Raw genomic sequence first — 24,881 nt, 5'->3', positions numbered from 1 at the left:
CGTAATGAAGGATACAAGAGCAACAAATACAAAGTTAAGAGGTAAAGTGACATGATGTGGTTAATAATAGCAACATAAAATTTTTGTACTTTTACTCAAGTAAAATTTGGTATGCAGGACAAGTAAATAATCTGAGTTCTTTCACCACTGGCTAAAAACAAGCAAGCAAAAAAATACATAAATACAAATAAGTGTATATTAATGAGTGTCCATATACAAGTCAAGCTGTTACTGTAAACTGTGTATAATGGGTTAAATAGTGCAACAGTGCTGGAATGAACATTGTATGGTAATGTACTGTCATGTGTTGCATATAGGTACTTCTGCTTTATTTTTAATTTAAGTACATTTTGCAGGAAACACTTCTGTAGTTCTTCTACCACTGCCATTTTAAATGAATTAAATACGTTTTCTGATGATGTTTACTTTTTTCTTCTTCTTTTTTTTGAAGAAATTATTAGATGTTTGATATTCATTTTGAACATATATAAATAAGACACGAACATACAAACAAGCAGACAGTCAGAAAGAAAGCAATATATTTACAAATAATGAAAAGCAATTTTCAGTATATAGTGTACAGTTACTTTGATTTACACTTCTGAAAAAGAGTGGTAGGATGTATAAACTTAAATCCCACCCCTTCTCCATTAGTCATTGAGTGAAATGAAACAGAGAACTTCCTCATATAGATAAACCTATACCTAAGACTTGTCTAAATATACCATTGTCATTACCTTTTAACTTTATCCCACAAAAACAGCCCATGCATATATAATAGTAATTAATAAATATCTATCTTACAAAAACCCACCTCAGTATATAATATAAATGACTAATAATCCGTGACTTACAAGTGTAAACCAAATATACCAAATATAACCAAATATATATTAATATTACATATATATATCTTCATCAGCTTGTCCTGATATCTTTTTATATTTAATAATTGAACATATGAATTATTCAAAGTATGAATATACATAATTCTGCCAATATATACATGTGTTTAGACCAACATACCAAAATGAATAGATGGTTACTTATTTACATATTAATACCTTGTTAATTACAGACAAATAGAAAAAACATATATATGTAGAGAAAGTAGACAGTAATCCCTGTGAGCAAGTGGTGAATGTCAAACCCCTTTGTCAACCCTGTGTCTCCTGAATATTATTTATTTATTACCTTTTTTAAAATTGGTGTATGCTTGGAAATTGCTTGAGCTCCCCATTCAAAATGTTCTTGAATTATAACCCCCCTCTCAGTCACTAAGCAGTTTTTAATATTTCCTGGTAGCAGTTATTTCTTGCTTTAAACATTATTTGTGTAGTTAAGATGAGACATTATTTAATAACTGACTGCACGAATAAAGAGTTAGTGTGATCCTTTTTTCCTGTAGCTCTTAATTTGTATAAAAGCCGCTATGCAAATAAGTTTTGGGGATTCTTTCTGTCTGAATACATTTGGGTTGTGCCCTGAAACCTTTGACAGTGACTGTATTGAGGTCAGGTGGCGCCCCCTGTCGTCAAACCTTCGAAAAACAGGAACATAATGTATTTTTCCCAGAATGGATGTAGTTGCTGTCACACCGAAGCTACTCTTCCCGAGCCTCTTCTGGAGTTGACCCTGGTTTACCTGTCACCTGCCCGGCCTGAGTGTACCTGAACACATCCAGCTGTGTGACCGGAACACCAGGCTGAGTGTGTGTGTGAATACCGGCGCGTGAGTTCAACGTTAAACGTGTGTGTCGTCAAAAAACAGCTGGATGCTACTCAGCTAGCAAACTGTAGCCGAGCCGCAGCCTCTGCCGAGCGGCGAAGGTGACAGATAAATCCGCGCTGCAGGACTGAGAGGATGGGTCACTGCCTGGTAAAGTACCTTAATAATCTACATTTACCAGCTGTGTTAATCTTAAACTCATATGTACAGATAACCGAGCCTTTGTTGCTGCTGTGTGACAACTCGTTCAGACATAACTTGGTGTGTCGTGTGCGCGCAGTGATCAGTGAGGATGAGGAGCCGCAGTAACTCAGGAGTGAGGCTGGATGGGTATGCCAGGCTGGTCCAAGAGACTATCCTGTGCCACCAGGTGAGTCCACACACACAGAGCAGGACACTGGACACACGTAGCAACACAACAGTGTGGAAATAGTCTGCTGCAAGTAAATATACATGCATGTGCATCAAGATATGCTTGGTGTCAAAAGTACTTATCATCAAGCATGGCCCATTTCAGAAGCATATGTACTCTACTGAATTATGCTTGTTGATGCATTACCATGTAGCGTAGGCGTAAATTTAGGAGAGGGTGCAGAGGACCCCCTCAATATTTATATCAGGGGTGTCAAACATACAATCTGGCCCACTGGATGACTCTGCACACCTTATTTGGTGCATTTGTACAGGCTGAGAGGTGCCAGGTTTCAGGAGCAAGTTGAACACTCAGTAAGCTGTGTCAGAGCTGTTTCCATTGGGACCAGTATACATTATTCTGAAATAACAATAGATACTCACTGTGGTCATATTTACTGATATTAAACATTGTGTGAAATGTTGTCAATAAGCAGCTTCAGTGGGCTACGAAAGAATCTGTGTCAGACTTCTATCATAAAACAACATTATTGAAACCCTGTTGCTAAGGCTCTACCAAAACGTTTGCTTTGTAAAGGGTTTGTAAGACAGGGGATAATTTAACCTGCTTCCTTACAGCTGCCACGTTAGTTTGGTGTGGTGATGTCAGCATTGCTACACACGAGTGGACATGTGTGGAAAAATGCACATGCAATGACTGTGAGAGTTCGACTGACTGAAAAAACAGACATATTGCTGAGACTGCACTTTTTCCTTGAAGGCTGCTATTCATTCTAAGATAAGATAAACTTTATTGTCCCATGTGGGAAATATGTTTTGGGCACATAGTGTGACGTAGCTACATAGCAGATACAACCATCATATACAATCAGGACTACTGGGTGAAATAAATACATCAACTGTGTTATAACAGGTAAGGCTAAAAGAATAAAAGCTCCTTAAGGTTGCTCTAGCCCAGGAGATAATAATTAAAAGTGCAATAAAAACAGAAGTATAGAGAGTGCAAATAAAATACAGTAGTGCAAATGAAACTGTTGCAAATAAAAACTGAAGTGCTTCCAAAGTGTGCAACAGGTCAACAGTCACAACAGCAGCCCTGCTCTGCCAGGGAGACACCATCATTTATCAATGAATGATTGTTTGCAGAATGAACTTGTACTTCTTTATGCTAAAAAGAAGAAAACCATTTGGAGGTGTTGTTATTTACAGGCTAAACGGTTTTATTGGTGCGGCCCACTGGAGATCAAACAGGGCTGTATGTGGCCCATGAACTAAAATGAGTCTGACACCATGGTTTTATAACATATGCACATGTCCCCTTCATAAGAGCATGCAAGTAGCAGTAGCATGATTAAAGACATTTGCACAATAAACTGATGCATAAAAATCACAAAAATGGACAGGATTAAGTGTTTGATTCTCAAAATTTTCTGGCAGAGGACCCCCAACCCCTGTTTTATACATGTCCCCTGCAATATTGGCACGAAACCTACACCCTTGTATGTAAGCATAACTAACTACGAGGTAGCTTAATCTGTTATAATACATAATAGATAGGGGTTTTTTTTAGTATATGAGGGGGAAAAATTAATACATTTTGAGACTGTGATTCTGGAAGAAGGTTGTTCAGTCGTTGAATGTGTAAGCCATGTAACGGTGAAGTAGTTGCCCATTGACTTGTGTACGTGGGATTGAAGACTGTGTTGGTGCTCTGCAGCACACACTGCTTATTGACTCTGTAGTTTAAATGAATTGAAATGCCATGGAGTAAAAAGACCAATATTTGCCTCCAAAAATAGTTGAAGTAAAAAGCAACATAAACTGGAGTTAGGCAAATAAAAGCACAGGTACCTCAACATCGTACTTGTGTAATTACGCTCATGAAACACTCTGTTTTCTCCTGCAGAAGTACGTCAGACATGCAGATGTTTTGTTGCCGGTATAGGTTCAGGTTCAACCGGATTGAACGGCATAGAAATAAACATGGCATGAGCAAAGTTCAGCCCCTGCAGTAGGCTGAAGACCAGGAAACTATGCACTTTTATCTGTCAGTACGTCAACAGTCAACAGCTGTCTGTGACCCAGAGGGTCTACAGCTGAAACGGTGCCAACTTTCCTTACATAGCATGAATATGTGGAGTTGTTGGTTTGGGTTCAGAGGAGGGGGGACACAATTAAGTCTCTTCATCCAAAAAAGAAACTAGGAATTTCTGCACACTGAACCACAAACCCAATTTAAAGTCACAGTTATGCTGATTTATAGAGACCTGATAAGTTGATGATGCTTTATTTGCTTCTTTTCCTGCCTTATATTTCATTACTGTCAGGCAACAGCAAAATAATTGACAGCTATTTTGAAAATTGATTAAAAGTTTAAATCATTTTCAAAAATAAAAACACTAAACAGGCTTCAGCTTCTCGTATGTGAGGACTGGCTGCTGTATTTAAACCACTGTGTGTCTGCTTCAGAACCCAGTGACAGGACTCCTGCCCGCCAGCGCCCAGAAAAAAGATGCCTGGGTGAGAGATAATGTGTACAGTGTCCTGGCCGTGTGGGCGCTGGGCATGGCCTACCGCAAGAACGCAGACCGCGATGAAGACAAGGCCAAAGCCTATGAGCTGGAGCAGGTATGTTTATGACGGATAGACAGAGACAGGGTTAATGTTCACACCGGTGCCTGTTTGTTCTACCTGTCATGGTGGGTTAATTATTTTAGAGAAGCGAGCCTGTGGTGCATACCGCATCATATTTTTATCTGTATAGTTTGTAGAGTTGTAGGTTACAGTTAAACTAAAGTGCCGCATAAATCCAAAACAAAATAATTCATTCTCAGATTGATGTTTAAAACACTGACATAAAGGGATATATGGATTATAATAAAAAATGCTAAAAAATAAAACAAGTTTTTTAATCTACTGGTTGATTGGAAGAATTAATAGATTATAGAATCTGTGTATGAACTGATTCAAAATAAAAAAGTATTTGCTGAGAGAGAGCGCTGCAGCCACAGCAGCAAAACAGGATGCAATGTAATCCCAACAGGCTTAGTGTGCTCTCAGTTTACGTCCATTAAAGGTGTTTGTTTTTGCCACATACAGGCTCATATTCTTAATTTAAGTGTCTGACAACATTACAGGAAAAAACCTTGCAAAAAATGAAACATTTTTCCTTACCTTTCATTGATCCGGTCTGTTTGTTAGTGTGTGTGTGTGTCCAAGTATCGCTCAAGTCAAGTCAAGATAAGACAAGTTAATTTAATTTGTACAGCACATTTCATACAAAAGTAAACACATTTTGCTTTACAGTCAAACATAGAAAACATTAAATAATGACATAGAAAACATAAAAAGTACTCCACATAACTGCACTAATCACTCAGCAAAGCAAACAGTGCACACACTCACACTCAACTTACAGTTAGCACTCACAAAAGGACTACAACAAGCGCACACATATGTACAAGTGTATATATACGCACACACACAAACAACCAGAAGCGTGAGAGAAAAGCAATGTTTTGAGACTGCTTTTAAAGGATGATACAGTTGTAGCAGATCTCAGGTTACCAGGCATCATGGTGACTAAATGCACCTACGCCTGATTTAATTTTAATCCTAGGTACGTTCAGGAGACACATGCTTGAAGATCTGAGGGATCTGGTTGAGCTATAGCTAGAACAGGTCAGGAATATGTGTAGGAAACTCAAGGAGAAGACTCGTCCTGAAATCTCATGTACTTTTCCACATTGTCGTAATTAGCTAAATGTTCAGTCATGACATTGAAAATCTTTTAGATAACACTAAGCTACACTTTCTGTAGTCTAACACAAACTCATACCGGCACTCCTCTTTCCAATTCTCACTAATGTTTCCACTGTTGTGTTCTTGCAACAACTCACCTCTTGCGAGATTTCAGAACAAGACTTCTCTTTAAGCGACACTTGGTCACACAATAACAGACAGACCAGCGCAAGGTAAAGAAAATCGTTTAATTTCTCTGTGGGATTTTGTCTGTAACATTGTCGACAATCTGAGCCTGTCAGATGTGAAACGTTCCAGGAGGGAGGTAAAGACGTAGTACATTAGGGATACTTCCCTATGGAGCCCAGACACTGGTGGTGGTGTTGATAAGATGAAGAGGGAGCTGAGGATCAGGGTGTGAAGAGGAATGTGCTTTTGATCAGCTTGTCCTTGGCTCTAGATAAGCTGACTGGAGGTGAATGGGGTGGAGAAGGGAGCGACGATTCCGCCTAAAATGACCTCTGACAGGAGCAGAAAGGAGAACAGGTGTAAAGTTTGGCAGCAGCAACATGAATTGCTGAAGGAGATCGGGGCAAAGTTTCATTGGCTTACAGAAAGGAAATTCACATAGTCAGCTGATTGGGGGAAGTGGTGGGAGTGGGACAGAGAGAGAATTGTAAATGGATATAACTTAAAGGAAGTCTTCCTGATTGAATTTAGGCTGAGCTACATTTAATGGATGTGAACTGACGCTGCACAATTGCCTGTAGGGATTACATTGCAGCCATGGATGGACTACTGAATGGGGCTGCTGGTGTCAGGGTCTCCTCCATGCGCTTCATCTGAAAAATGTCATTCAAATTAATGCTCAAAAAGAGACAAATGCAAGAAGACCACGAAGAGATGCAAAACAAAGTCTGTGCATCCTGGGGTGGGGCCTTTTGCATATCCGTGCATGGGGCCCATTGTCTCATATGCCCGTAACTGCAGACTGTTTTGCTTCTGCTGCAACAGAGCTCTCTCTCAATACTGGAACAATTCCAAAATTGTTGTTTCCATTAGTCACTTAGAGTCAAAGGCATGGGAGAATAGGGTCCCGATTGAAATACACTGAAGTTTTCCTGAAACGAAGAAAGAACAAAGTCTTTCTTTTATTCATACTGCATAGATCATATTATCACAAAATACATCATTTGGATTTTGGCTACAAGAATCACATCACCTTTAGCTCTGGTAACTTGGAATAACTTTATAGATTTAATGTTCAAAGGTAAATCTATAAATTAAAAACAGTGTTTGAGATATCTTTTCTTATAGTGGTGTCCAGTGCTTAGTTACTGACGAACATCAGTGACTACAAATCCTTGAACTGAGCTGAACAAAGTGATTTGAATCAGCAAAATATTATTGATTTTCAGTTTCTGCTAGAAACAGAAAAAAATGGTTTGTAGTGAAGTTTTGTTTGATTTTTTTCGTTGACGTAATGCTGTTGTTTGTTGGCAGAGTGTGGTGAAACTGATGCAGGGACTTCTGCAGTGCATGATGAGACAGGTAAGACACATCCTATACTGGTTGTAGAAAATACAATAAGCCTGTTATGGTTCTGAGAAATCTCAACATGTTATCTGTGGTGCTGTGTTATTTAAACAGTAAACAGCTTCTGCAGGTTTCTGACCACAGTCTATCTGCACAGACAAGTCAAATTGACATCGATAGTCACTCAGAAAGATAAACAAACCAATAATTAACAATATGTTGGCATTCTCTTTGTTGGAATGAAAGTGATAGTGATACTGCAGTAGCATTGTGTGTTGTTTGTTACTCTTGTCTTCCATTACTGGAAATAAGATGAAGATGCCTAATTTACATCAGAGCGCTCACTGCAGTGCTCAGGGAGCTATGAAGCAAAGAAGCTTCATCCTCTGCTGCTGAGATATCATCATCATCATCATCATCATCATCAGAAATGACTCCTGAGACTTACTGGGATGTTGAGGAGTAAAAAAACAACAGACAGAAACCTTTATAATATTGTAATCTTGTACAAGGAGATATGAATAACCAGATTAATTCTTTTCCATGTCCGCATTTTGTCCTGCATATGATCAATAACAAGATATGAAGCATAAGTTGGACTGTGTGAATGTAAACATGCTCCTTGAGATCTATGTATGTTATGCACATTCTCAATAACAATATCATAGTGTTCAAAATTCATTCATTTTCTGTAACCACTTATTGTGTTGGGGGTCGCAGGGGGCTGGAGCCTATTCCAGCTGACATTGAACAAGGGATGGGGTACACCCTGGACAGGTCCCCAGACTATCACAGGACTGACACATAGAGACAGAAAACCATTCACACTCACATTCACACCTACGGGCAATTTAGAGTCACCGATTAACCTGCATGTCTTTGGACTGTGGGAGGAAGCTGGAGTACCTGGAGAAAACCCACGCTGACACTGGGAGAATATGCAAACTCCACACAGAAAGGCTCCCCCACCCTGGGAAACCTCTTGGTGTGAGGTGACAATGCTACATTTCTAATATAACCATCAAGCAGGGGAAAGGAAGATAAAACAAAGTCTGCTAATAATGGGGGTTATAAATCCAATCAGTTTATTCCAAATTTGAAAGAATTTGTTCTTTTGGATGCTGAAAGAATAAATCAGCTTTTCCGTTCTAAATATTTCCACTTCATTCCTTACTTTTTCCAGAGGAAGTGGTTCTGGGTTTTGGCACTTTTTAGTGATTGATTTTTTACTTGCTGCCAGAAGGGCCTGCAGCAGCAGCTCATAATCCCTTCTCTGTTTCAGAAACAAAATGTGACCCAGATAAGGAGTCTCCACTTTCAAGGGTATTTGAGTCTTAACACTGTGCTTAAGCTTTTGTGGATACCCTTTCAGTATAAACTCAGTCTGGGACAGTTCAGAATACATGAAAAAAATCGGCTTCCATTGAGCCACATTGTCTGCAGTATGTCAAACATGTATTCTTGTATTTTTCTTGGTGCAGGGTCTGAAAATATCTTTTTTTTTTCTTCCCAAAAAATGTTCTCTCTAAGCCATGGAGGTAGTTGAGGACCATGGAAAACTGCAAATTATCCCTGAAGCCTCCCTAGAAAGCCCAATCCATGCTTCTTTTCCACACTTTTCTTTAATACACAAGGTGTTTTCAAAGACACATTATACAACCTAGAGATACACTCATATGGTATCGAACTAAAAGCTCATTTCAGGGTTTTATATAACTCAGATTCTGCTGTTGATAAGTTCATAGGTCTGCACTACTGATTAAAATAAGTTATTTTGAAGTATAAAATATCACTGATTTCACATGAAGTGGAAAATGGGTTGTTTGAAAACCTGTGAGGGTCAGTGTCCATGTAATTGCAACATCCTCCGTTCTTGTCGGGCACCATTTTGTTGCATGTCCCCACCTCTCTCCTCTGATTTCCTTTCTCCCACAGTGTAATTATTACAAAATATTGTCAACATTTGTCAAACAAAACAAAAACATTTTCATTCTGACCCTGTCACAGCCCTTTTTTGCGACCCCCTGGTCCAGACAGACACCGCTGATATGTGCGTGTGTGCATCTTCATGTGTCTTCAGGTGGCCAAGGTGGAGAAGTTCAAACTCACCCAGAGTACAAAAGACTGCTTGCACGCCAAATACGATACTCCCACCTGCGCCACGGTGGTTGGAGACGACCAGTGGGGCCATCTCCAGGTGGACGCCACCTCCATTTACCTGCTTATGTTGGCACAGATGACCGCCTCAGGTACAGTTGTGATGCAGAGTAGTATTTATATATGTGTCCCTTTTCTGTGTGTTCATGTTCTCTCAGTAAATTATTTGAGAATGTGTTTTTACCCAGTAAATCTTTAGTATAAAGATGCCAAACAGAAGTATCTGGATTTTAAAATGTCTGAGACTGTAGCAAACAGCTGTTCACACAGCTTGGTCAGCTTCCCTTCTCGAAAACACTGCAGTTCCTCAAGAGGGACAACTGAAGTACCCAACCACAGGTTGGTCTCTGAGTATGTCATGTTATCACACAGGTCTCCGCATCATCTCCAACCTGGATGAGGTGGCCTTTATCCAAAACTTGGTCTTCTACATCGAGGCTGCCTACAAAGTTGCGGTGAGTAACTTTTTAGGAGGTTTGGTTCTAGAAAAAAAAGGCAAACACACAGGAGATGTAACTGAAAGGAAACAATCAGAGTAAAAGCCCCATCTGAGTGTCGAATGGGGCTGAAGACTAAAAGTTGAAAATGAAAAAAATCTGGAGTAGAGTAGTTAGAAAAGATGTGAGCTTACTGTAGCCTTCTCCTCATCTCTGCTTGAGGCTACATTAGCAGCTACTAGCATCTCTGGTTCTGCTGCATTGACTCTCCGTCATGAACCTGATCTGTTACAGCAGTGCAATGCTAAATCAATGGAGAACTTTTTAAAATGTGATGCCCACAGCAATGGTGCAGAGAAATGGGGAGAGTTTAAAGACTGGAGAATTTGTAAAGAAATGATATCATTACCTTTTATCCCTCTGTAGGATTATGGGATGTGGGAGCGAGGTGACAAGACCAACCAGGGCATCCCTGAGCTCAATGGCAGCTCTGTAGGAATTGCTAAGGTACAGGTTATTATTATCAGCATTTATGATACATGATACATTAATGACAATGACAAGAACATGCATAAAAAATGTGTTGGTGCATGGATGTATGTGTTGATTTGCGTGTGGGGTGCAGGCAGCTCTGGAGGCCATAGATGAGCTGGATCTTTTCGGAGCCCACGGAGGGCCGAAGTCAGTCATCCATGTGTTGCCTGATGAAGTGGAACATTGTCAGGTACCGTTGGCTTTACCTTCAGCCATCTTAGCATCATCTCTGCTCATCTTCCTCCCACTGAGCTTCCCTGTGTGTTTCCCCTCAGTCCATCCTGTGCTCCATGCTGCCAAGAGCTTCAACTTCAAAGGAGATAGACGCCGGCCTTCTGTCGGTCATTTCCTTCCCTGCTTTCGCTGTTGAGGACGCCGACCTGGTGGCCATCACAAAGTCGGAAATCATAAGCAAACTGCAGGTACAGCTTGAGCAAGACAAACACAATCTGCACAGAAACACTGCTCAGTTTAGCATTTAACCCTAGCATGCTAACATTTCTGCTATTTGGTATCATTTCAGGGTCGCTATGGCTGCTGCCGCTTCATCAGGGATGGATATCGTTGCCCCAGAGAGGTAAAATATCAAAATAAGTCACACTCTATGCCTAAATCATGAAACAAGAGAAGACGTGCACCTTTTGAGTGGATGTCAGCGGGTGGTTTCGTATGATTTTTCTTTCTGTTGTAAAACAATTGTGCATTGTGTGATTTAAACTACAGTTTGTTTTCTCTCTAGGACCCATCTCGGCTGCACTACGATCCTGCTGAGCTCAAGCTGTTTGAAAATATCGAATGTGAGTGGCCCGTGTTCTGGACCTACCTCATCCTTGACGGTATCTTTGCTGATGATCAAGTGCAGGTAACAAAAGCAAACACACTGGTCCATATGCACTTTTAGCTGTACTTACACAGTCAGGTATTCAATTTAAATGGCTTGTGCTGCAGATGTGATATTAAACAAATGACTGTGTGTTCTTTACAGGTGCAGGAGTACCGTGAAGCACTGGAGGGCATTTTGATCAGAGGGAAGAATGGCATCAAATTGTTACCTGAACTCTATGCTGTACCTCGTGATAAGGTATTCCATCAGACAAATACAGCAGATGCACATTTATTCAGGTCATATCTAATGCATGGTCTGATAATACCTACAGACCAGTCTGAAGATACTTCATGAAGATGACGGGACTTGGTCTTTATCTTTCAAAATGTTTGTTTTTCATAGAGTAGCTGAAAAATATGCACATGTATTGTATTATTTTTTGTTAGAGTCAAAAAACCTTAACAAGAATATTTGGCAGTCAAATGAGCAGACCAGGTAACATCTGTGCTCTGACATTGTGAAGGTTCTCTCTGCTGTCATGTATCTTTTTTTTCATCTATCTTTATTTGTGGTTAATTTCATTTATTTTTTAGTTCTGTCCACTGATTATTTTGTACATTTGACCAGTATAAATGATGGCATCAACGTCCTGTTTATGTACTGGATTCTCTAAATGCAGTCATCGCTACAGATTTTAATGTTTATACACTTTGCAAATAGTGTCAGGGATCATGTGACTAAACTGCATATGCACCTCTGTACCTGTACATCAGGCAGCCACTTTTGAATGAGAACAAATGTTGCATCTCACAGGTGGAGGAGGAGTACAGAAATCCTCACACGGTGGACAGAGTGGCCATGGGACAGCTGCCACATATGTGGGGACAGTCACTCTACATCTTGAGCTGCCTTCTGGCCGAGGTATTCACAGGGCCACTGTACACCTGCTCTGATGTTGGCTTGCAACACTCAGCAGCTGCCTGTTATCCTCAGTAATAATACCCTAGTCTCTGTCTGTCTCACTTTTTCTTTCTGTTTTAAGGGTTTTTTAGCACCAGGCGAAATAGATCCTCTCAACAGGAGATTTTCTACAAACTTCAAGCCAGATGTTGTGGTGCAAGGTTGGTGAATGATCATTAGTTTGAGGGAAATACCAGCCAAGAGGTTGGATTAGAAAATAGTTTGAATCCCAGAAAAAGTGGAAAAATCTGGTACAGTAACTAAAAGAGAAGAAGAACTCAACACTCCATTGAAACAAATTTGTTGCGTGGATTAAAAAAATTGGAGAAGGCTTACTTTTCATAGATCATTACCACTTGTGGGGTAAAGAAGAAGACACACAAAACTTCATAAATATCAAGACTGTCAAAGACTTAGTTCTAACGTATGATGTTATCATAGGTTTATGTGCAAATTTCCTTGTAGAAGGCAGATAATGATGTATTTCATTTTATGTGTGTGTGTCAGTTTGTGTCCTCGCAGAGTCGGAGGAGATCCAGGAGTTGTTAAGTGATTGTGGGATTGTTGTCCAGACGATGTCAGAAGTTCTGCCTATCAGGGTCATGCCCGCTCGCATCCTGAGCCACGTCTATGTCAAACTGGGTAAACAAGCACTCGTCTCCTTAGCTTACAGGTGTGCAGGTGTCTATATGTGTAATAATAACATTAACATCTCATCACAGGGAACTGCAAGAAACTGAATTTGAGCGGGAGGCCCTACAGACACATCGGAGTTCTGGGAACGTCCAAATTCTACGAGATCAGAAACCGTTATTATATATTCATGCCCCAGGTAAAACTTGCTTGAGATGTTGTGTTGTTCATAATTACAGTGACTATGTTTACATGCACAAAATATTCTGGTTTTTCCCCTTTTCCTGAAATGACAATATTCCTACAGAGCAGTTCACATTGCTAACTACAGTGAATATTCCATTAATATTTACGTTTTCATGCAGCATTGCGTACTCTGATTAATGTGCCCTGACGTGTCGTTTATAACATAAAAATGTGATAAAGTGGAACAGCTGTAGCCGCTTGGGCCGTTTGGCATCTTTGCATCAAAATAGTATTTTTTCGGAGTATCCCGACCGTTGTGGACTTGTCTGACCACATGAACGCAGCCTCCCTTTCATTCCATCACCCACCTTCTTGAAAAAGTCGGCGTCGGTATGAGCGCATATCCAAAAACCTGTTGATATCCAAGTCTTTCATAATATTTAAACATAGGTGAGTTTCTCTTTCTAAGCAGAAATGTGGGCTTTTCTTTTAAGCATGTATCTCTACCCCAGCCTTGCAAATTGAGGGCAAGTTTGGTTTTGTACAAGGCATCTATCACAATGCACAGAGCTGATCGTACACAGGCAAGAGGCCCTGTGTCGCAAACTGCCGTAAAAACCCCAGTTGAGACACATAGTCTGAATGTGCTGTAGACATGTCCAAAGAAAGTTTCTAAAACCTGAATAATAGCAGCGTTGTTTCGAAGACTGTCCCCCTGTTGCTATGTGTTTCTCCCGACCTAAACCTGAACCAAACCCTTCTTACCCCTAACCCTAACCACCTCTGGGAGGGTTGCTATGCCTCAGGAGGGAAACAAACCAGACGGAATTTGCTGTTTACACTACACACATCAAATTCACAATATTGTCATAATCAGAATGACAGTGGAACATAGCTGTGCATGTAAATGTAGTCAATAAAAAAGCTAGGCACAATACTACTGATTAACATTTCTTTATTTCTTTCTTTCCTCAAGTTTCTGGATCACCACCATTTCTACCTGGCACTGGACAACCAGATGATTGTGGAGATGTTACGAACGGAGCTGGCCTATCTCTCCTCTTGCTGGAGGATGACAGGACGGCCCACACTCACCTTCCCCATCACCCGCAGCATGCTGGGTAATAAGGCTCTAAAGCCAAAGCAAATCAGTCTCACAGACCTTTATTTTCTAGAGTTAATGGAGGTTTTGATGTGTGTAACTTTGCATTTAATATGTGGTTACTAAGCATGCAGCCTTGATCTTGAATGCACACGCTGTAAATTTCCTGCTATTTTGTCAAATTATTTCGATGCACTTCACAGCATTTATTTACTCTTTATTTCCAGTTGAAGATGGAGATGCACTTGATCCATGTATCCTAGCAACCCTCAGGAAATTACAGGATGGCTATTTTGCTGGAGCGAGGTCTGTTTCCATCTTCCAACACAGGACATCGTACTATTACTGCGTGTTAAAATGTGTGTAACATGACAGTGTTTGTCACCTCTCTTGTGTGTGTGGGTGTTTTGTGTGGATGTTACTACAGGGTGCAGATGTCAGACCTCTCCAGTGTCCAGACCACCTCCTTCCACACTCACCTCAGCTTTCTGGATGAAGAGAACGATGACAGCCTACTCGAGGATGAAGATGATGAGGATAATGACTCATATGGAGAGGAATATAACAGCTGTGGGCCCTCAGGTAGTTACTGATGAAGCGTGTGTGTTCCTCTCTGTAGTATTGAACTGAACTGTAAGTACTGAACTGTATGTGTTTTACTCCAGAGGGCTCAAAAGACATGTTTGACCAGTACCTCACTCAGCTCCTCCACAGCACCATCACCACCAAGTGCCATCTTCCTCCCATCCAGTCAGGGCAGCACCACGTCTTCAGTGCTGAGCACACCACCAGAGACATCCTGTCTTTTATGGCTGAGGTCCAGGGACTGAATATGCCCAGTGAGTTATTAGGAATCTAATGATTAGTTGAATTCTGTTTCCTCTTTGATCAGTGATCCCTGTAATGCTGCTGTCGATGGTCGGGTCTTAAATTAGGTTGATGTTGAAGAAGTGCTTCACTGCTGGAAAAATGGGGCTGTCTGTGCAGTAGAAAAACAAAAATACTTTTGAAGTTGGTGCTACATGACCAGAGAAAACAAAGGAAATATCCAAATCTAAGACAATATTATGTCTCATATCACAATATTGATGTAATATCTATATATTATCCCTACTTCCAACTCTAAATCTATGCTGATGCTGAAAACAACAGCATCAAAAAGCCGACTAATGACCTTTCTGGTCGACTAACCTTCGGTCGACTATTAGGGGGCAGCCCTAACTGGCAGAATCTCAAAAATAGTCCTCTCTCACTTCATAACACATTGTTATAATATGTGTGTGTTTTTCAGAGTCTTCCATGTATCTACCTGTGACTCATCTTAAGAACAAACGCCGCAAAGCTCTCAACCTACTTGAAGTTCCTCTTCACCCTCAACATGTTAAGCAGCACAAGGTAGGCACCGTGTTCATCTTGTGACTTCAGTGTTGCTCTGTAGTGTATTAGTCTCACGCTGAACTCCTTCACAAGCCCCACAGTGCTGGTGATCTGCACCTGCCTCGAGACTCTCATGGCAACACAGACTTTGCAGCATTGGTGAGGCAGCTGAAGGAGTGTCCGACTCTGCAGGACCAGGCTGACATACTCTACATCCTTTACGTGATGAAGTACGGTCATAGAGATTGTCATCATTGTCGTGTCAATAAGTAAACTATGTTATTTTTTTATTTTATAATGACCCATCCTGTGTTTTCCTTCTGTTGAGCAGAGGAGCTGAGTGGCAGGTGGAGTTGTCAGGTCCCGGGCAGGGCGGAGTCAGTGTGCGCTCCCTGCTGGAGGAGCTGTATGTTCAAGCTGGAGCCTGCAAAGAGTGGGGACTCATCAGATACATCTCTGGGATATTACGCAAGCGAGTAGAGGTCCTGGCTGAGGTCAGTGATGAGTCATAGTTGTTTTTTATCTCAGCTGACCAAGGGGTGGTTCAGCAGCTTTCTAAAGACTTTACAGAACTGTCTTTTGGGCCATGGAACAGGCTAGTTCAGTAGTATAGGTTACCATGGTTACTGAGCAGGGATTCATATAAGCTATAGTTATGGAACGGCTTGCTCACTTAAACTAGTGAGACCTATCAATATTAGCCAGGCTTTTCCTTACTCCGCCTTGATGAAATAACCCTCTACTGAATTCTTCTTCTTTCGGCTGTTCCCTTTAGGGGGCGCCACAGCGAATCATCTGCCTCCATCTAACCCTATCCTCTGCATCCTCTTCTCTCACACCAACTGACTTCATGTGCTCTTTCACTACATCCATAAATCTCCTCTTTTAGTCTTCCTCTTGCCTGGCAGTTCCAACCTCAGCATCCTTCTACTGATATATACATTCACTATCCCTCCTCTGAACATGTCCAAACCATCTCAGTCTGGCCTCTCTGAATTTATCTCCAAAACATCTAACATGAGCTGTCCCTCTGATGTACTCATTCCTGATCCTATCCATCCTTGTCACTCGCAAAGAGAGCCTCAACACCTTCATCTCTGCTACCTCCAGCTCTGCCTCCTGTCTTTTCCTCAGTGCCGCTGTCTCTAAACCAAACAACATCGCTGGTCTCACCACCATCTTGTACACCTTTCCTTTTAATCTTGCTGGTGCTTTTCTATCACACCTGACACTCTTCTCCACCCGTTCACGAAATAATCCTTTACTGAACGACTTGTGCAAAACAGTCTCCTCCACAGAATCAGTAAATTCTGACATAATTTTCAAAATAATTTTATTCTCATAAAATCTGTATTTGTCTGTTCCCCAGGCCTGCACAGATCTGATTTCCCATCACAAGCAGCTGACTGTCGGTCTACCTCCTGAGCCCAGGGAAAGAGTCATCTCAGTGTAAGCTGCTGTGGTGCTCACATTAAGGCTTCATTGAATTAATTACCACATAATAAACCAACTTCTCCTCCTCACCGTTTCCTTTCAGCCCACTTCCTCCTGAGGAGTTGAACACTCTCATCTATGAAGCCAGCGGTCAGGACATCAGTATAGCTGTACTCACACAGGTAACTCTTTAACCATATTGACTGTGACGGGATGTTTACAGACACTAACCTTACAGCTGGGTGTGTAAATGTTTTTGTCATACAGGAAATCATGGTCTATCTGGCCATGTACGTGCGCTCCCAGCCTGCTCTGTTTGGGGACATGCTGCGGCTCAGGATAGGACTCATCATGCAAGTGATGGCCACTGAGCTGGCTCGTAGTCTGCACTGCTCTGGTAAGAAAATTAAGCACCAAACTGTGTTAACGTACACAAGCTGCCCTGCACAGTGAAAACTGAAAAAAGTGTATCGTCTTTGTAGGGGAGGAGGCATCTGAGAGTTTGATGAGCCTGAGTCCATTTGGCATGAAAAACCTGCTGCATCACATCCTCAGTGGCAAAGAGTTTGGAGTGGAGAGGAGCAGTGAGTGTTGGCCTTTTTCTCTGTCTCTCCTTCAGAGTATGTCTTTACAGTGCATGTGTGAGTGTTTATTTCAGGAGTCGTGTTGCAGGCTTAGTTTGAGTAAAGAATTGTACTTTTTACATTTTAAGTTAAGCAATTAGGCTATGAAATAAGTTGGAATGAGCCAAAAACAAAGGAGCTGAGAAATAATTGTAATAGGCGGAAAACAATCAGGTACGTTTATGGAATTTGAACATAATGAAAAATGAGAATAAGTAGTTAATCAGTAGATAAAGTGAATAGCTGTTTCATTTCACTTTTGTTTTCAGTCGACACTGCAGCTGCAGTAGCTGTTAGGACCAGTTAACTTCATGTTTTTAGCCACGCTAGCAGCATCTATTCAGTAAAATATCTCAGCATCTACTTGACAGGTTAACATTAGACATGTTGTCCAGATGATGGGTCTCGTTCATGAAACGTGAGCAGAATTAATTTGTGTGTGAACTGTTCTCAGGAAGCAATTTATGTGTATTTCGGCATTCTTCAATATTTTAGTAGCTCCGATCTTTTCTTAGTGGTTTTCGGTGATGCAGTGGTTAGCATTGTCACCTCACAGCAAGAGGGTTCCCGGTTCAAACCCAGGGTGGGGGAGCCCTTCTGTGCGGAGTTTGCATGTTCTCCCCGTATCGGCGTGGGTTTTCTCTGGGTACTCCGGCTTCCTCCCACAGTCCAGATAACATGCAGGTTAATTGGTGACTCTAAATTGTCCGTAGGTGTGAATGTGAGTGTGAATGGTTGTCTGTCTCTATGTGTCAGCCCTGTGATAGTCTGGGGACCTGTCCAGGGTGTACCCCGCCTCTCACCCAATGTTAGCTGGGATAGGCTTCAACCTCCCTGTGACCCCTAACAGGATAAGTGGTTACAGAAAATGAATGAATGAATGAACATCTTCTTTGTAGTGCCCATGTTTCCACATTACAACTTAAAGCTCATGAACACACGAAAGTCAAAAAAACAATTCCCAACTCAGGAAATTGGACCGTCTAAGAAGCATGAATGCAGCATGAGTAGTGACTCACAGAGCAGCTAGCATGGCTGTTGTATTGAGTTATTTTTGTTAATTGACATACAGGAGCCTGAACAGCTGCGTTGATCTCATCCATGCATATGGTGATATGGTGATCTTGCACAGGAAGATGATTTCACCATTAAAAATCCTGCCTAGTTCTGCTCAGCCTGTTTGTTTTTTAACCAGGGGAAGAGCTGTCAATGTGCACAGCACCAGACAACTTTGGCAGCAGTAACCAGGCTATAGTATATGTGTTAATAGCTTTTTGTTTGTATGTTCATTTTTGTTGCCGTTCATCAGTGCGCCCAATCCAGTCAACAGCCACTAGCCCTGCAATCTCCATCCATGAACTTGGACACACTGGAGCCACCAAGACTGAACGCTCAGGAATACACAAGCTGAAAAGTGAGATAAAACAGGTGGGAAGCGCAAATAGAAACGTACATAGTAATGAGATTTGGCATGTGCTTTGATCTATCTATCTATCTATCTATCTATCTATACTAACATTGTTCTTGCTTTTGGTTGCAGCTGGATGACTCTCGGCCTGTCAGTGTGGGTTGGGTTTGATAATATTTAGCATGTTTCTAACGTTAGTATAGCATCCAAACCGACAGCTAACATTGTGCGAGCCACAGCGCCCTCCATAGCTGGAACGACTCTCATCATCTTCATCACACATCAGTAGAAGAATGTGCTTTGCTTTTCTTCTGGGTGTCACACAGTAGTTGTCTCTGTCAGATAGGTTTTTGTAGAAGAGCATCACATTTTAAATAACTTTTCTACAAATGCATGAACTCCTGAACCAATCCAGACCCTCATAACTGATTTTGTGACCGCATTACAGCATGGAGTGGCGTCCTGTGTTTGTCAAATGGTCTTTCTTGTGATTTTTTTCCCAAGAATATTTCTGACTCAAACTCTACAGATCATCCTCGGTAGCATTGTGCTCCGTGTGGCTGCAGTATCGCCATGACCGAAGTGTGTGAACCATGTGAACCATCTCAAACTGTTCTCTGTCATCTGTCATCTGTATCCATGTTTAGATCCTCAGCGGCGGTCTGTCCTTGGGTAGCACTGTCACATCTCCCCGCTCCACGGTAAACCATTCCACCTCATCTGCTTCAGATTAACTTGGTTTGTCCTCTCCAGGGTTGCCGTAGTTTGAATACATGTACAAATGGAGCAGCCTCACCCTGAAGGCATTCTTCATTCATAATTCTTTTTTTCTGTAGACACTAAAAGATGTGTCCATGTGTCTCACTGCTTTTAAGGATAAGGCTGGTGTGATTTTATCTTTTTATTTTTGACAACAAATGTGCTAAGACCAAAAGCAAAGTATAATTTGTGTAGTAAAAGCCTGATCTAGCTTCTGTCTGTGCTGTAGAACACCATTATTATGCAAAAACACATATTTGAGAGACGTAGAGCTGCACAAGGTGACATTTTCTGTCACTGCAAATTAACACAGCTTGTGTAACTGATATTGAAACATTTCTTCTTCACATCTTCCTGAGGTTTCTTCTTTTTCTTATCATGTTAAAGTTTTTTTTATGGAGTTCTTTATCTGAATTGAGGGTCCAAGGATAGAGTGAGTCATATGTTGCACAGATTGGAAAACTCTTAAAGTCAAATTTGTGAACTTAACTTTGCCTGCTTTGGGACAAGCTGAGAGGAGCCACACTTGTTGTGTTAATCATAATAAGGTAATATGTCGGACAGTAATTTGTGAATGAGCTACATCAGGCACAGACAGCACTTGTTAACAGGCTTAATTTATTGTTTTGTGTCACTAAACACACTAAAACATACATTAACACCAGCCTTGTCCTTTAATATGTCTGCTGAAGTGTCTTATATCACCAAGTAATAAGAGCATGATATCAATATGCATGAATGACTGCATGGATCGTGTCACTAAAGTATTAAAACTGTCACTTTGTGTGTGTGTGTGTGTGTGTGAAGAGAAAGACGACTACTTTGGTAAATATTTCAACCTTATTTACATGTATTTGTTTTGGTATGACACACCTGTGTATGCTATTACTCTTGTCAGTGCACTGAACACAGTGTTTCCCATACATTGATTGCCCTCTCGCCCTGTGTTTATCAGACCTTGAATGAGACAAGAATCAGCCACCCCAATGTCCCTTCCTGTCGCTTCCCGATGCTGTAGACTGCTCCCCAGCAAGGAGAGCAGGCAGTAGCTCAGGAAACGATCCTTCAGTCAGTAGCTTCAGTCGCTTGAATTCAGCCAGTGCAAACCCCCCAGTGCCAGGTGTCACAGCAGGCTGGTGGCCATTAGCAGCACCGGGTCTAATATGTTAATAGATATGTCGAGGAGTTGGTTCTGTCTGGTCCACTGGAGCTGGGGTTTGGGCTGGCTGGATTCATGTTGCTGCAGCTGCTAACCTGCTCTACTCCCTGTAATGTGGTGTGAAGTGGTAGGGAGTGACACAAGACACACTGTGATGTGAGGCTCTAGCTAGTGTTAGCCACATAAACGTGAACTTTAGGACGCAGCTGTGAGCCTTGAGTTCTGGTTAGCAAAGGCTAAACTATCAGCAACATTTTTTTCTCCATCACTGAAACTCTTTGCCGATACTGACACGTTTTATTTTGTTTATTGTCAGACTTTTTTTTTTTCGACTCTCTTTTTGATAAGCCTATCTTCCTTTCTTTGGATGCTTCGCAGTGTAGGCAGTCATTGCCAATGCTGGAATAGCAGGTTTCTCTGCAGGTTTTGCCGTAGAATCAGGTTTTCACTGAAAAGACGTGCACGCGCATCTGCATTTGTAGGAATACAAATAGGAACACCCTCTTAAAAATGATCTGCGATTGACCAGAGTCTCCCTCACAGCTTAGATTTTCTAAAGCCTGAAATGTGGTGCAGAAGTCTTGTTTTCCCTCAGACCACTTAATTACAATGTACTCAAAGATTTTGTGGGATTTTTGCCCAATGACTCCAGGATTAAACTGCCTACCCCAGCTTTAAAGTACATGGAGACAAGGTTGGAAATTGGTAAAGTGGTCTTTTGAATATGCTCTAACAGTATCTTCCTGTGCTCTCACCACAGCGCTGCAGCAGCCCCTCCACCCCCAGTGGGATCCTGTCCCCAGTGGGCACCGGTCCAGGAGATGGACAGCTTAACTGGGAGGACAGGCAAGGCCAGTGGCTGAGGAGACGCAGGCTGGATGGAGCTATCAATAGAGTACCAATGGGTTTCTACCAGAAGGTCTGGAAGATCCTACAGAAGTGCCATGGCCTGTCCATCGATGGCTATGTGCTGCCCTCGTCTACCACAAGAGAGGTAGCATCCTGCATACCTGCTGGATTGAGTCTTCCTCTGTGTGTGTGTGTGTGTGTGTGTGTATATGTGTGTTTAACTCTGTGTTTTGTGTGAAGATGACAGAGGGAGAGATCAAGTTCGCAGTGCAGGTGGAGTCTGTCCTGAACCACGTCCCTCAGCCAGAGTACCGGCAGCTGCTAGTGGAGACTGTGATGGTTCTGGGCCTCATAGCTGATGTGGACGTGGACAGCATCGGCGGCATTATACACGTGGACCGCATCCTGCATCTGGCCAATGACCTCTTCCTCAGTGACCAGGTAGTGGTCAGAGAGATACATGTTTGTTTGAAAGGGCGTTGACGTGTATTCGTGCATGTGAGTTCACTCTGTTCTGTCTCTACAGAAATCCCATAGTGCCAGTGATTATTTCCTCGAGAAGGACCCAGCCACCGGAATCTGCAACTTTTTCTATGATAGCGCCCCCAGTGGCGGCTTTGGCACCATGACCTACCTTTCTAAGGCAGCCATCACTTACGTCCAGGACTTCCTGCCAAGTACCAGCTGCCTGATGCAGTGAGACAGCAGACTGGACGTGTTTTATAACTTAAGGCTCATCTGACCAAAGGCGGCAAAGCCTCTCATTATCAGCTCATACAGCTCATGTGGTGCTTGTGAGTATTCACCCGTCAATAAACACTGTAGCTCTCATACCCCGATGTAACATCATAGCCTTGGCAGCTGATTTCAGAGCACTGTCTCAGAATTTATTTTTTCCTTTTTTCGAGTCTGGATTGTGAACTTATTTATTACCTAAACATGCTTCTCATATGTGTGGTTTTCAGGACTTACTAACATTCTGTATATGCAAGGATATAAGCACATCTCTGTGCTTTTGGTGTTGTGTGTGTGAGAATATTATATAAACACTGAACTGTCTCGTAACTGAACATATAATTTTACACAGCTCGGCAGTTATCAGAGTAAACATTTTGATGATTTGTGCTCACAAATGATTATTTTCCTCAAATCAGTAGTTGATTCTTTGCTGTTATTTTTTTGTTTTATATTTTATTTAGTAATTTAATAATTTATTGTCCTACTGTAGTGGCTGACCTTGAATATGATGGGAAAATAATCAAATGTTAATCATGAAATCAAATTGTAGCCTCAAATTACATCATTTAAACATATTATTATCATTATTATTCATTCATTCATTCATTCATTCATTCATTTTCCGTAACCGTTTATTCTATTGGGGGTCGCGTGGGATGGAGCCTATCCCAGCTGACATTGGGCGAGAGGCGGGGTACACCCTGGACAGGTCGCCAGACACATAGAGACAGACAGCCATTCACGCACACATTCACACCTACGGGCAATTTCGAGTCACCAATTAACCTGCATATTTTTGGACTGTGGGAGGAAGCCGGAATACATAAGGAAAACCTACACTGGCACAGGGAGAACATGCAAGCTCCTCACAGAAGGGCTCCCCCACCCTGTGTTTGAACCAGGAGTTATTATTATCATTATTATTATTATTATTACCTCTGACAGCTTCCAGGCTCTTTATAATTCAGTGCTGATGATAGTGAACCTTCCTTGTTGTCGTCTTGTAATAACATGAACATGTATGGGAACAAGAGTTGTAGTTTTCCTTGAATGCCTGGATGTTTTTGTCCTTGTGTATGTGTTGTGTGTTTTGTACCATGAATGACAATTAATCCATTTGTCTGCATACAAAGGTCACCCCAGGGTTTTACTTCTGATAATGTGAGTCAACATTTAGCACGTACCTCAACATTTTGTTTATTTACATGTAGTGAAAATAAGTGTGCTGGGGTTTAATTCTACTTTAATACATAGTGGTGTTTATATGTATACAGTGTGTATATATGCAGTATATGCATGATGTATTCAAAAAGAATGAAATGGAAGTACCAGAGAGGTCTGGAGTATGTTGAAAAGGGTCTTTGAAAGTCCGAGACGAATGTTATCACATGCTTGACTGTAAGATTTGTGCCCAGAAAGGAAAAAATCTCATGGCTGTGATTGGGAAAGCAAAATAATGAGAAACAGGGGTATGTTATATTTTAATGCTACATCTACTCAACAATAATCTAACAAAAATAGAGAGAATTAAACTAATATATATAAATATTTTATTAAAAAAACATTATACAGATCTCCTATTTAACAATTTAAAGACATGTTTGCTTATTTTAACAGGCTGCTCATTTCCATTAGAAAATGTTCATGATATTTTCAAAGTATGTTCATACAATAATAAAATCATTTCACCAACAATGATGACCTGTCATTTATCTTTTACTGTTTCCCACATGTCCTTTTGTACACCAACACTGGATATCCTTGCCTTGTTTTTACACGTCCAAACTGGCCCCTCAGGTCTGCCAGTCTGGGTCTTGTAAGTAAGTGTTCCACAGTCCAAGTTAAAGACAAAGGGTGATCGAGCCTTTTCAGTACTTGCTCCTTGGCTTTGGAAGAGCCTCCCATTGAGCATCAGATCAGCTGACTCTGTTCACATCTTTAAATCTCATCTGAAAACGTACTACTTTACATTTGCCATTCCTGATAGTTAACAGACTTATAGTGTGTATAGCAGTATGTATGCAGCCATGTGTATATGTATGCATGCTTACAGATGTGTATGTGTTCAAGTGTATATGTTGGTGTAGGCGTATGTATATGCTCACATTTTATTAGTATTACTTTTTGTATTTTCTTGTGTCAGAAAACTGAGCTCACAGGCTGTGTTTCTGATCAGAGTTCAGTAAACCCAGAGCTTATGAGCCTGAGATGCTGTGTGTGAAACAGGTAGGCTTCGTGTAACAGTACAGTTACAGTGATGAGGTGGGGTCTGGGTCATCCATTGTCCATTCCCTGTTTGGTTTCCCTTACATGTGCTCAAAA

General features: G+C 41.3%; 1 protein-coding gene across 3 annotated transcripts; it reads left to right on the top strand.

Annotated features, from left to right (window-relative positions):
* The first annotated feature begins 1,579 nt into the window (after positions 1-1,579).
* On the top strand, positions 1,580-24,245 carry phka2 (phosphorylase kinase, alpha 2 (liver)). Of its 3 annotated transcripts, XM_049601810.1 has the most exons (33): positions 1,580-1,878; positions 2,009-2,098; positions 4,570-4,728; positions 7,345-7,392; positions 9,458-9,626; positions 9,907-9,989; positions 10,398-10,478; positions 10,597-10,695; positions 10,781-10,927; positions 11,029-11,082; positions 11,245-11,367; positions 11,491-11,586; positions 12,145-12,252; positions 12,374-12,452; positions 12,799-12,933; positions 13,014-13,123; positions 14,087-14,231; positions 14,440-14,518; positions 14,640-14,794; positions 14,878-15,051; positions 15,504-15,607; positions 15,683-15,819; positions 15,921-16,083; positions 16,959-17,038; positions 17,127-17,205; positions 17,291-17,420; positions 17,506-17,607; positions 18,956-19,074; positions 19,187-19,210; positions 19,702-19,755; positions 21,733-21,966; positions 22,062-22,262; positions 22,348-24,245. In XM_049601810.1, the coding sequence occupies exons 2-33, from the start codon at positions 2,021-2,023 to the stop codon at positions 22,519-22,521; spliced, it is 3,723 nt and encodes a 1,240-aa protein (XP_049457767.1). In that variant the 5' UTR covers positions 1,580-1,878; positions 2,009-2,020; the 3' UTR covers positions 22,522-24,245. The 3 variants fall into 3 exon arrangements, with proteins under 3 accessions (XP_049457767.1, XP_049457775.1, XP_049457783.1); XM_049601818.1 differs by lacking the exon at positions 19,187-19,210; XM_049601826.1 differs by lacking the exon at positions 19,702-19,755.
* The last annotated feature ends 636 nt before the right edge of the window (positions 24,246-24,881 follow it).

Source organism: Epinephelus fuscoguttatus, linkage group LG2, assembly GCF_011397635.1.
Source record: "Epinephelus fuscoguttatus linkage group LG2, E.fuscoguttatus.final_Chr_v1".
NCBI classification, from domain to species: domain Eukaryota; kingdom Metazoa; phylum Chordata; class Actinopteri; order Perciformes; family Serranidae; genus Epinephelus; species Epinephelus fuscoguttatus.
The sequence above is the reverse complement of the archived record's forward strand: the minus strand, read 5'-3'. Positions and strand labels throughout refer to the sequence as shown.